At 40.4% G+C, this 14,014-nt stretch overlaps 1 protein-coding gene across 1 annotated transcript; it reads left to right on the forward strand.

Annotated features, from left to right (window-relative positions):
• Positions 1–6,425: 6,425 nt before the first annotated feature.
• On the forward strand, positions 6,426–7,811 carry LOC142939298 (protein IFIT1 homolog B-like; the record flags this gene model as incomplete). The annotated part of the gene is made up of 1 exon (XM_076082574.1): positions 6,426–7,811. A coding segment is annotated over one exon (1,323 nt), but the record flags the coding sequence as incomplete, so codon positions are not given.
• Between the last annotated feature and the right edge of the window lie 6,203 nt (positions 7,812–14,014).

Genomic DNA, 14,014 nt, shown 5'->3' on the forward strand with positions numbered 1-14,014 from the left:
TTATGACTTCTGGTGACTAGTTCTCTTGAATACTTATGTTGAATACACTTATTGTAAGTCGCTATGGATAAAAGTGTCTGCTCAATTACTGTAATGTAATTTAATGTAATCTTTCAGTTTCTTGCTAATCATTTTTAGTTTTTGCAGCGTCATTAATAATGTTGCAGGTTCTCTGTGAATCAGAATACACTCATGTGTGGTTTAATTCTGTATGACTGATGATATCACCCCAACATGACAAACCTACTCCCACCATCACATCACGCTGCTCTGTGCTTCTGTTTCAGGTATCGATTGAGTCTTAAAAAGTCATCATTTAGCCACTGGACTCCACATGCTGCAGGTGTTTTCTAAATGCAGCCTGTTTATTTTCAGGTGTTTCTGAAGGAGGGCACTCTAATGAAGCTGTCCAGGAAAGTCATGCAGCCTCACGTGTTCTTTCTGGTGAGTGATCATTAAATCCAGTTTACGTTGTACTGTTGTTCTGCCTTCAAAATATATGTATATTATTATCTTGACCGAGGGCGAAGGCCGTTGTCGACACCGGGGCCCTGTTGGGTTCAAAGGCTCCCATTTGGATCCCAGACCTGAGGGCCACCATGTGCATGATCTGCACCTGTGAGTTCACCCTCACCTGGAGGAGGCATCACTGTCTGTGGAAGGGTCTGTACCACTACGACTACTGCTGCTCATACAAAGCATTGTTTAATGAACCCCCTTCTCATCACAGTTACATGTGTGTCTGACAGGTGGTGCGTCAGGCGTGCTCTGCCAATAAGTAAACGCGGAGTTCTGAACATTCAGCAGCACAAAATCAGATTTAAAGTCTGATGACATTATTTATTAAAGAAACAATAAGGAATTTATCTACTAAAAAGTATTGTCTGTGATATATTTTCTTCCTCTGAGCTGCACTGTTGTCCAAAATCAAAGTCCTGAACACCTACGCTGCCAGTGAGGTACGCACACTGTGTGGTTTTGTTGCTCTCCTGAACTATGTGTGGCTTTTTTTAAAGCTTTTTGCTTGAGTAATTATCTCTCCCTTTTAGGATGTTGCAGCATTGGACAGTCGGCCTTTGCTCGTTTTTTTCCCGAGGGAGGAGAAGAACGCTGCAGTTTAAGCTGTACCACAAAAATACGCTGTTTTACATCTTTAAAGCTGACGACATCCCCACCGCTCAGAGCTAATTGAACTAAAATGACAGACGGTGCCTTACAGTTGATATGCCAAAAGATTTCAGTCTGGGCTGATTTGGCGACAGACCCGTGGTTACCGTGGTAAACACGACCTTTCATTATTAAAGACTACTTTATTACTCTGTCGTATTTTTTTTAACTAAGCAGCCAATGTACTTCCTGTTTACATCGACACCCACGCGCATGCCCAGTGTACGTGAAGACTCACGTGATATTCGTTTTCAGGTGTGTTAGTATGGACGGAGATCAATTCGAAAACGATGCTGAAACGCCGTGTGGACGGAGATCGTTTTTGTTTGAAAACTGCGTTTTCGTTTGAAAAACGAGTAGTACGGATGTAGTCTAAGAGGCAGACAGGTTTACCTGAAAAGGATTGACACGTACCATCATCTGGATAGGCCACTAGTTAATTTGGTTAACATTGGCAGGCGAGAGTAGAGAAATTTACTGACGTGCGGACAGTATAATTAAGGTGTTGAAACCACAGATTTCGTGGTGGCCTGTCTTCAAGCAGGGGCATATCGAAACATCAACACATAATACCCAAAATGTGTGGTTGAGTCTGTACAGCCAGTCAGACATGTCCTTCCACCTCCAATTATGGGCCTTGTGCATAGGACACTTGTGTGAACTCCCCCTTAAACAACTCAGATTGTGTGGGAGGCAGAGAAACAGAGACACCAGCAGAATTTTCTGTCTAATAAATGTCCATCATACATAATTTCTCTACCTACTAAATTTATAGGGCAGTGATCGGACAGCAGAAATGAATGTTTGACTGTGATGTTATCTAACACAGGATAAGGGCTTTGTGTACATTTCACTAATTGGTATGCCTCCTGAGCCAATCAAAAATGTAACATATTTACCTTTAATAGTTAACGTGACTTGTGGTAATTTTAGAAAACTTTCATTTTATTTCAAATACACATCTGGTATGTGGGTGTGAGTGGTGTTTGTCTAATTTCTAATGTGTGTATTGAATGTACAAGTTTTCATATGCAGAATCTAAAGTTCACCCTCTGTTGTAATGTGTGTGCGTCGTTGGTCCATCACTGAGGTCCGCCCCGCCGCCTGCTCCTCCCCTCCTGACTGCTGATGTTGAGCCCTCCCACCAGTCCTGCCTCCATGGAGATTGTGGGCAGTCCCTTAGACAATGTCCAAGTTGTCACATTTATGGCACACAAAGTTTTCAGCTGGTGTGTGTTTTCGAAAGTCTCTGCCCCTCAATTCTCCTCCTCGCCTGTCATGGCCTGATTACATTGTCAGCTGGGCATCCTCGAGTTTGCGCTGACGAAAGTCTTTGCTTGTTCTCTGTCGTTGTTGCTCCTCAACGTGTTCAGCATGTTGCAATATGGTTGCAGTCTTCCATATCACACAACTTTCTTTAGGGTGATGTTTTTCAGATTCATAGATGGCAGGAAAGCGTTCTTACAAAGTTCAGTCAGGGCTGTCACTTTATGGTTATACATCATAGTCGTATACAACACATTCCAGGTTGATTACGGCTGAATGCCGCAGATATTTTATGATAATGCACAAAGGAGGTCAAAGTTCTCTTGAATTCTGTGAAGTTGCTCTTTCAACTCTCCACATGAGTCATGGCTTCTTCTTCTTTACATCTTCTTTCTCTGTTGTAATGTCCTCTTTGTCTCGCGTTCAGATAATCCAGATTTATATTGTCATCAGTGTTCCTTGATGGGGCTGTAGTTGTGAGCGTTGACATGGTGCCTGTAGATTTGGATGAGTCTCGTCCTTCTTCATCCTAGGAGTGTTGAGTGGTGGGTGTTGGCGGTCATGTTGTTTGTGCCTGGGGAGCATACAGCAGCGGCGTTGCGGAGACCAGATCAGGATCCACTCGACCATGTAACACAAATACAAAACAAAAACAAAAAACAAAAGTTCAGCAGCATATTTTCCTTTTCTATCAGTTGTATATGTCTTATTCAAATACATCTCTTTCTTTCTTTACCTCTTGGACATTACTTCATCTGTTTCTGCTTCGCCTTTTCCTCTCTGCTCCACACACGGTTTGAGTTGATCCAATTTTGGTCGTAGGCTAAAGTTGCCTTTTTCCGCGAACCCCAATTTTATCCGTTCTTCCAATTGTTTGGCTGTCTGATTATCTTTGTCCCACATGTATTTTATTATTGGAGGTAAGACCTTGGCATCAGGCTGCTCAGGCTTATTCTATGACTTTTTTTCATGTCCAAATGTTTCACCTTTATTTTATTTATTTATTTTTTCCATATCATTCTCTTTTTTCTTTTTTCCCCAACTCTGTGTAATTTCTGTATCAAATTGAGACTGAATAAACCTCCCGCAGAAAAACCACATTCATTCACCCATTCGTTTGGATGTTGGCAGCTCACTTTCCCATATTTTCCTTTCATGAACATGACATTGGGTTCATCAGGCGAAGTAGCCTGGAACTTACTCTTCCCCCCCCCCCCCCCATATTATATTATGCTTTCTTTATATGGGGCAACGCGTTTTCTCTTTAAACACAGTCGTCACAGTGAGTTTCTAGATTTGTTTTTGGCACAATCTGAATAAAAGCCGTTGCTCTAGATTCCCAGTCTAAGCCTTCTCTCTAGACAACATTTGTCCTTGCGGACTCTAAAGTCTCTTAGGTCAAGGGAACTCAGTGCTTACTGCCTAACCCCAAGATATTCAACCTCTAAGGCAGACACCAAACGCTCACCCCTAGTATTCCAGTCTTAGGTCCAAGGAATCCAATGCTTACGTCTACCTCTCTCCAAGGTCTGCAACTTGCAACGCTAAACACTCATCCTTACACCAGTCCTCCTTCTCTAGATAACATTTACCCTTCCGGACTCTAACATCTCTTAGGTCAAAGGACTTCAGCTTTTAACGTCTACACTGTCAAACACTCACGTCAACATGCAACGCCAAACACTGACCCCTCATTCCAGTAACCCAATCGTGATGCCCAGAAAAACGCTAGGATACGAGTTTAACCAACATCCACAATAAACCCACAAAAGAAAATAAAAAAACCCAATATGAACAACAACAGACATATTTGCTTTTCAGTCTCACAATATGGTCTTCCTGGATCAATTTCACTAATACGATTAATTTAAAAAAATTCAGCGACTCACCAAATGAGAATTTGTAGTTATACGATCAGGACAGGAATCGGGCCTCTCTCTCTTAATTTTGTCTGGAGGTAAGTCGAGGCAGAAGGGCCAGTTCACCGATCCCTGTTGGCTCCTGACGATCTTACAAGGGATGCTGTTTGTGACGCCAATTGTGGTGGAAAATATTCCTATACCCGCTTTGCGTGAGTCTTTTAATGCTGAGATACATAATACTAAAAACCAGGTTGTCTTTTAAGTGTTTATATATATCTCGCAGAGAAGGTTCAATCATCACAACAGAATGCGTACAGTCTCAGTGAGGAAGAACCAAGAAAAAAGTGAACAAGCTTTCTTTATACAGAATGAGCAAAGGTGGGGGCCGATGGCCAATGTTACAGACATTTGGTCTCAGACTGATAGGAACAACAAGGAAAAACAAACGGCCAGCAACCAAAACAAACGTCCCAAAGGCCTTGGCGCTGGAACATTCTCATACAACACAGTTAGTTGCATGAATACAATATACTGAGTAGAAATATATACTACGTAAACAATTACCATTACATGTTTCAGTTTGATCAGATGTGGCTGTAGGTTTTCAATCCCGAGAAACAAAAGTGAAGGCGAAGACAGGTCACAAGACATAAGATGTGTTCAAAGGTTGATGTACACGTTGATATTATCATTCGAGGTGAAGGTGCAGCCATTATAATGTGGTAAGTTGATAAGTCATGTTTTAGATTCATCAGATGGCTGTAGACTTCGATTTCAGGGAAACGGAAGTCAAGCAGCGTTTCTAAAAGAGAATAGAAGAATGAAACTCAAGTGCCCCGCCTCTACGATCCGCTTCGATGTGATTGTGAACATTTAAAGCTGCGTGCTCAACAACATCTTATCATTTATACCAGCGAAGCCAAAGCAGCATCAAGAGCCAAAACCAGCCACACTAACTTAGAGGAGTTACAGAGTTGAGGAAACAGCTAAATGATGAGGTGAGTAGCTGTTTCTGCATTTCATATCATTGTTGGAGTAAATAATCAGTATCATTATGATTTATTTAATATCTTATCATTGTGTCCTACAGCCAAATAATATTAACATTATGGATCCTTCAAGTCATTGATGATGTATTCAAACACTGTTGTTCAGTCAGATCTCTGGTACCTCTTTCCTTCATTCCCTCCTTTCTGTCTTTAGGCTACTACTATTATCCCTCCTGTGTTTCTTCAGTCTTGCCTTTCAGTCAGTGCCACAGGGATTAAAAACCCTTTTTCTTAACAATTATTACTGATCAGTTGTTTTCTTGAAGTTTCATCCCACACTTCCAGGAATATAATTCTGGTGGACAAATGTGAAATGTTGTTGTTGAATTATTTTATTATCTTTTTTTCTTCCTCGTTCTCCTCTGTGGCTCACACCATTTCTTTACCTTTCTTCCTTCCTTGCCTCCTCCTTCTTTACCTCTTTCAGCCATTTTTTCTTTCTCCCTTCTGTCCTTCTGACCCCCCCTTTTTTTCCTCCTCCTGCCTCACTCTGTTTCTTCCTTCCTCACAGATGCCATCCTTTCATTACTAATCTATGTATTCATTGCATACTTTGTTCACCTTTGTTTCTTCTTGTCCTCCAAGGTTTTATATTGTGTCTGCACTTATACCTCTTTTCTTATCCATTCCTTCCCTCCATTGTCCCATTTCCTCGTCCACTCATTTGCCTTCCTTTGTCCTCTTCGGTTTCTCTTTCAAGTTTTCCTTCTTTACTTATTTTCCTCTTCCTACCTTACTTTTTCTTTGCAGCAGTTTGTTGGTGCATATTTTTTTCTTCCTCCTCTCATACTTCTTTCCTTATCTTCTTTTATTGCTCCTTCCTTATTTCCTTTCTGATCATTTAATGCGCCCTACTCTATTTTTCATTCCCCCCTCTGATCCTTCCTTACTTCCTTTTTTTTAAACAGTATGTGTAGTGAAATGATGTTGTGTCCAGATCAAGGAAGCAGCTAACAGATTCAATGCTCCTTACTCTATTTCTATCTTCCTCCCTTCCTCAACATGAAATGAACAATCATTATCCAAACAAAGCACGCCTCCGAGCATATTATATTAACCTAGTGATGTGTTATAATATTTGTCATTTTTATTCCCCATCAGTGCTGCTCAGAGTCAAACAACACTGGTCTCAAAACTGGAGGCCCTGCAGTGCCACTTTACCTGGGATCTGGACCCCAGCAAGAAGAAACTTTTACGTCTCAGCGACATGCTGGTAGATATCGGCAAGAAGGGACACTGCTGGCTGGGTCACATTTACAACCTGAGGGGGTTCATTCAGTACAAGCTGGGCTTCCCCGAAGACGCCCAGAGTTTCTTCAACAAGGCTGCAGAGGCCTTCCGCCAGATGAGAAAAGCAGATGACGGTCCCTGGTTAGTGGTGAACTACGGGAACCTGGCTTGGCTGCACCACCACCTGGGAGACCAAGCAGAGAGCGAGGCTTACCTGTCCAAGGTTGAAGCCCTGATGAAGAAATACCCATCTCCATCGCAGGACGAGCTCCATGCAGAGATCTACGCTGAAAAAGCCTGGACCCTGATGAAGTTCAGCACAGACAGAGAGCTGGTTGCAGATTACTTCCAGAAAGCCATCAGGATGCAGCCGGACATGGTGGAGTGGAACACCAGTCACGTCATGGGGTTAGCGAGTGGTTTTGATCACATTGACACAGTGCTGGAGGCTGACATCTTGGAGAAAATGAGAGTCGCCAAGGAACAGGATTCAGAGAACTTGTACCTTGCTGCTTACTACCTTGAGCAACGTGCAAAGAAAGGAGAAAGAGTTGAGGATGAAGCACGTGAGTTAGCCGGAAAGATTTTGAGAAATCTTCTCAGCAGCTACAATGGTATGAAAGCAATACTAAGGGTTTATAGACACTATGTATCTATTGATGAGGCCGTTGATTTGGCAGAGGAGGCTCTGGAACAACATCCAGATGAGCGTTATCTGAAGAGATGTGCCGCTCTCACTCTCAGATGGAAGATCATTTGTTTCAGTGACGGTCGCCCAAAGCAAAGCACGATAGACAGAGCAATCAGTCTCCAAGAGGAGGTGATTTCTCTTTACCCTCATTCTTCATTTGTGAAGAAAATAGAACTCGCAAATATATATGCGAAGTCCAATCACGGCCAGGCTAAAGCTGAGCAGATGTACCAGGAACTGCTAAACAGTGATCTGGAACCTGCAGACAAACAGCTGCTTTATAACCAGTACGCAAAGTATTTAAACTTCGATCGACAGGATCAAAACAAGTCACTAAAATATCACATGAAGGCGGCAGAGATTACGCATCAATCCTTCTATCGTGGGAACAGCATCAAAGTTCTGGAGAATGTTAAAAATAAACGCAGGAACTCAATGTGGAGAGAAATAGAGGAGTTTCTGGAAAACCTGCAAGAGCCATAGTGGTTTCTTTACAACACTGGTCCTAAAGCTGGAAAAATAAATTCATTGCATTACCTAAAAAAATCTGAGAATACTTATTAATTGAGCTGTATCCCTTTAAAAGGTAGGTGTCTTGACGTTTTTAGACTTTAGTAGTTAATGGAACACAAAAGCTTGAAAAAAAACAACAACTATATATTTGGAGGAAGTAGTACACTCGATTTGTACGACAGGCTGAATCATTCGATAACACTGGTCTTTTAATAACATCCACTGTGATGTCTAAATGTCATTAGAATTATTCAACATCACATGGTTTATTACAATAGATTTTGATCAGATGTTGTGTTTATTATATTCCTGTTGTGTGTTTTTTCCCTCTTAGCACTGTATTTTAAGTTTATGTAAGAACATTACTATTACTACTACTAGCAGTATGTGAAATCTGCTTTGCTGTATTTCTTTGAGTCGTGGAATATAACATTCTCTAATAATGTAATAGTAAATTTGATGCCTGTAACCTGAATATCACAGCAGATGCAGTTGATTGTATGTATAGAAAGTATGTCAAGCTGTGTCTCAGAAGAACACAATTACCTATTAATACTATTAAATATACAATGTGTACTAAGAAATCTTCCACCTGTGTTTTTTCTAGCTTGTTATTATCCAACAAATTAATCAACTCTTTAAGTTGTGTTTTTTTTTGCTGGTTACTATACAAGAAATTCATGTACTCTACACAATCTTGCAGTCCTCTTCACAGGGCGCTGATGGATGTTAGTCAAACTACAGCTCTTGAAAGCTACTGCCAAATTGGAAGATGGCAGCAGAGTGTCGTAATGCAGGTGTCTCCAGGTAACCGCTGTCACCGCTGTTCACACCAACACTCTGCAAACGGCCGCTGCTCAAAATGTTCACATATGCTAGATATATAAGTGTGTCTAAAGTAATGCACACCAAGTTAATATTTCCATTTGATGGTAAACAATGTGGGATACTTCAAGATGAAGAAAAAACTGTTTCTAACTTTGAATCAACTTAAAGGAACAGTGTGTGAGATTTAGTGGCCTCTAGTGGTGAGGTTGCAGATAGCAAGCAACAATATGACCCTCAGCTCAGCCCCCCCCACCCCCTTTCTAAGCCTATCGGAGATCTGCGGTGGCCTTCAGGTAGTGAGGTATCTTTAGGTTTTATTACTGCAAAGAGCTACTTTTATCAATACTCTGTTCTTTTTCATGACAAATGACTGCTTTGAAAGCATACTGTATATAGAATAAAAAAAATTCAAATTAATTATAACTAATGTTTACAACAGCAAAGTCACTTTATAAAGTCATTAATATTTCACTGGAGTAAACCAGTACCTGAATAAAGTTTATAAATAATAATAATGAGGAACACAGACATTAGATAGTAGTCATTCCTCCCGTCCTCTGTCCTCCTGTCTGCTTTGTCTCAGCCAGTAGAGAAGTTTACAAGAACAAACTAAGATAAACAGTAAACTTCAGACAGACATCTATCGGTTTAATTTGTTTATTAAAAAAAAGAAAAAGCTTTTGGCTGATCGCATGTGCTGTGTTTGTGTAAACATAGCGAGTTAGAGTATAGTGGATGAGAGCGGCCAATTGAATTAGGTTTTGTTTACATGTTAGTGGTTGTGGAACAGATGTATTGATAAATGATTGGCTTTTACTTCCGAATGTTTTTTTTTGCAGTAACAAGCGAAGTTGCCGTCAAATCAAGTATTCTTCACTTCACCTGGTTCAGGGACCACCGTCCCGCCTCTCTGCTCACTGATGCATCATGTGTGTGTTTGTGTCTATGTGTAGTTGGAGGAGCTCAGCCCCACAGAGAAAGTAGTGGAAATGCTCACTTCAGCGTGATATTAAATTACACCTAACCATTAAAAAGTACAAATAAAAAGCACCAGTGACGTCAGAGTTTATCAATACTCCGATTTTTAATAATCCGGGCCACGTTTAATACCGAGTCTCAGTAGCCATCCCTACCTTTTAGGTAATGCAAAAACACAAACGTCTCTCACCAGAGCCAGTGTCCGTTCTGGGCTGCTGTAGAAACACGGCGGTGCAACATGGCGGACTCCGTGGAAAAGGACTCGCTCCCTAATTAGATATAAATGGCTTTTTCTAAGCTAAATAAAACACAACGATTATTAGTTTCAGGTCATTATACACTAGAATTATGCATAATATATTCCTTTTCTGCCAACTAATCCCCCTAAATGTTACACACTGTTCCTTGAAGAGAACCCTCCTGTTATGTTCGTTTCTCACAGCAATGATGTTCCCGGGTCAATGTGACCCGGTGCATGTTTAATCATCCAAAAGTTGTCAGAAACCAAAAAATCCTAATAACTATAGTTTGTACCTCATCACCAACACCATTACTAACAATTCAATCAGTATTTAGTGGAATGGAGTTATTCACCCCTCCATAGATCACAGTTCAATTCGGATAACTCACTCGTTTTCATGAAAAATACATGTTCAAACTATTTTTTAGGTACATTGGAAAAACCTAGATATACATTGCATTAGTCTACCATAACATGTATTTTTTTCGAAATCTTTTTTACATTTTGAAACTTTCTTTTTTTCATGGGGTGATGTAGATAAATAGAGATTAGACACCTCTGATGTTCAGGGTCATATTGACCCGCTCACTCAAAATCAAGCCAAATGAGTCATAAGGATTTGTATTGAAAGTAAACTTTATTTATGTTCATTTATAGTGTTAAGAAACAGACATTTACAAAAATGAACAAGAGATGAGCACAATGAACGAGGTGTGTGTATGTTTGCATGCGTTTGTCTGTGTATCTGTGTCTACACAGCACACGAGTGACATGTCGTCACGGTGTGCTTTGTGCAAATACATTTTGCACATGTCGCACATGTTGTGCTCGTCTTGATGTCATCAGATGGCTGGCAGACCTGGCACCTCTCCCTCTTCCTTTTTCACCCAGCAGCAACCTAGAAAGATAAAGATAATGATTACTTTACTATGTCTTTCTCCTGATCCCCTGAAACACACACATGCATGCACACACACAATTACTTACTTCAGACACTAGTGTACTGGGTGCACTTCTCTCCTGGATCTCCCTCACTGTGGCTGCAGCGACTGGGGTCCTCGGTAGGTGCTGTCTCCGTTGTATGTGCGGCACCACGAGTGCCTTCCCAAGTACCTCGAGAAAGATGCGCCTCTTGTACAGCTTCGACACGTTCCACTGAGGAAAAATCTCCGTCCAGATGACGAACGCATTATAGGCCGATACATCAATTATATTATAAAAGATGACTAAAGGCCAGTCATTCTCTTGGTGCTGTAGGACCCCGTTACTTTGTCCAAATTGTCCACACCCCCTTTAGTGGCATTGTAATCTAGAATCATGCTTGGTTTCTTGTCCTCTCTGGTGCTGATTTCTGCATTTCTATGGAGAGTGCTCATGAGCACAACATTCTTTCCCTTTTTGGGGCAGTAAGACACTAGGGCTGTGGTGTCTGTGAAGACAAACTTGGACGACTGGGGAGCCCTGTTCTTGATCTCCAACAGTTCGGCAGGGAGCTCAGATCTGTTTTATCGGACAGTCCTGACCATTGTGAGCTTTCTCTTTAGAAGTTCCTGACCCAGGTTGTAGGATGTGAAAAACTTGTCACAGGTAATGTTGTGCCCCCTGATACCCTCTGCCATGTTGAGCACAACCCTCATGCCCTGATTCTTCAGTGGGGCTCCTCCAATCGGCTTTCCAGTGTAAACCTGCATGTTCAATGCATAGCAGAGACAGTATGTAGCAGTGAGCAGTGTCTCTGCTGCGTGTTAATCACTGCAGGATGATGCTGAGCCCAGAGAAAGTTGACACTGAGGTGTGTAGAGATTCTCCAGAGCTGACGGGTTACACTGTGTGAATGTGACTGGACGTACAACACACAGGTGGATATTAAATTAATTTAGGTACACTGAGCTACAACTAATGCAGTATAATACAACAGTCCTGCAATAAATCCTCCCTTCTAAAGAGAGGTGTTGATTCAACTGTTTGTCATTTTGGAGGATGTTTGTGGTGCTGTTAAATTTTGTTTCTTCATACTACAATATATTGTTGAGGGTTGAGTAAATAATGGTAGTCGTAGACTTACTCAGCCCTCAACATATGTAAATGTCATTTAATGAGGACGCTGCAATAATATTGATTAGTACTACTTAATGATAGACGGCAAAAGAGTCTGAAATAAAGTTTTTTTGATGGAAGGAACTGATTGGCTGGTGTGAAATCCATGTTACCATGATGCCAACGGGCAGCAGACACAAGTAGAAAACGTTTGTAATTTCATAAAAGTAAAGAAAATTGAAGAGTGAAATTTTGTTTTATTAAAATAAGGGTTGGCACAGACAATGTTCTACAAGGAGTGATATTTATGCTGTGGAAAGTCATGATGTTCAAGCCCAGAGGATGATCCTGCAAAATTATTTTTACTTGAAGGATTTTACATGGGATAGCTTCGTGGCATCATTGTCATGACAACAGAGCCAGCTATAAAGTCAAAGTTCAAGATAAATCAACTCTTTCTCTTCACAAGTCTCAACACTACAGCCTGAAATATTCACCTAAATAGTTTAGGAAGCCTTTATTTAAATAAATAAGTTGATAATATAATGAATCATTACATACATATAATTCAGTGTTTCCGCTCATCGGCAGTTTATTCACCTTCAATTGTGGAAGAGTGGCAGAAATATGACTTTGTAACAGTTATATATTATGTTCATTATTTTTAATATTTGTTCTAACCTCTCTGAACGAATATTATAAAGCTCTCTAAATGAAATAACAAAATTCAATATCAAATAAATAGCTCCAACACTCTCCTTAAATTGATCGCTGGAGCAAAGACATTTGAAAACATGCAACTTTTACTTTGAAGGCGAGCTGTCTCTGTTTACAGCTCTCGACTTCCTTTACTCAATTGTCATTATTAATCAAAAGATCTCGTTATTTGTCATTTTGTGTGAGTTATTTTCTTGTAATTACAGAACAGTAACTCATAACTCATAACTCGTAAGAGAAAATTGAGTGACCAAAGTTGATGAATTATGTTTCAGTTTGATCAGATGTGGCTGTAGGTTTTCAATCCCAGGAAACGAAAGTGAAGGCCGACAGGTCACAAAACATACAGATACGTTCAAAGGTTTCACAACTCCTTGATATTATCATTCGATGTGAAGGTGCAGCCATAACAATGTGGTATCTCGGGTTTTAATCTTTCACTCAGAATAAGATCAAGTTCTTCAAGATGAAGAAAATAACCTTTCTAAATTATAGAAGCGCATTGCATCCAAAGAAGACAATATATAAACACCTTATCTCGTCATTATGAGTTACTATTTTGTAATTACAAGATAATAACTCGTAATAATTAAATAAGATAAGATAAGATAGCCTAGTTTGGTAAAGGTCAGAAGATATTCACAGATTCAGACTTTCCAGATCAATAACTTGTGAGCGAAATGTTAAAACACAAACGATGCCACTTTGCAACCGTTCTGAGGTAGACAACGATCTACATCCTCATTTTCATCAAAACGAGCCGTCATCTGAGCTGCACAAATAATGTCGGTTTCTATGTGGCTGTGAGAGTGAGTGCACAAGGACATAGACATAGTGCAAACATATTCAATAACTTCATTTGACATGCAGTGTAGTGTGACCAAACTCACTTCATATATCAATGGTCTTCTCCTGGTTATACACAATAACAAGATGCAAGAGAGCATTTTCCTTTTAACTCGAGGTTGGTGGTTTGATCCTCGGCTACTATTAATTGTATGTCTTGCTGTCCATTAGTGAAATACTAGACCCCAAGTTCCTCCTTGGTCTGCTTTACAGCAGCCCACTGCTCCTGAAGCCATATGGTGGGTTTAAATGCAGAGGACACATTTCATGTATGCACCTGTTTATGACCATTGTAATAAGGGTTACCCTTTTTAGTTTAAGAGACCATTGATGTGTGAAGTGTTTTTGGTCACACTCCGCAGCATAAGAATGAAGTTATTGAATATTTTTGTGATATGTCTATTATTTTTTAAGCATTGCACCTTGTAGACCAGGGGTGGGCAATTATTTTTCCCAAGGGGCCACATGAGAAACAGGGACTGTTGTGGAGGGCCGGACCAATAGACTGAACTCAATCCTGCTCAATATTATTCCACCTCTTTATAAAAAGCAGTATGTTGTTTGGTTTTGATGAGCTGTGAGTGGTAAG

Source organism: Anarhichas minor, unplaced genomic scaffold (assembly GCF_050575085.1).
Source record: "Anarhichas minor isolate MPS153535 unplaced genomic scaffold, ASM5057508v1 ptg000096l, whole genome shotgun sequence".
Classification (NCBI taxonomy): Eukaryota; Metazoa; Chordata; class Actinopteri; order Perciformes; family Anarhichadidae; genus Anarhichas; species Anarhichas minor.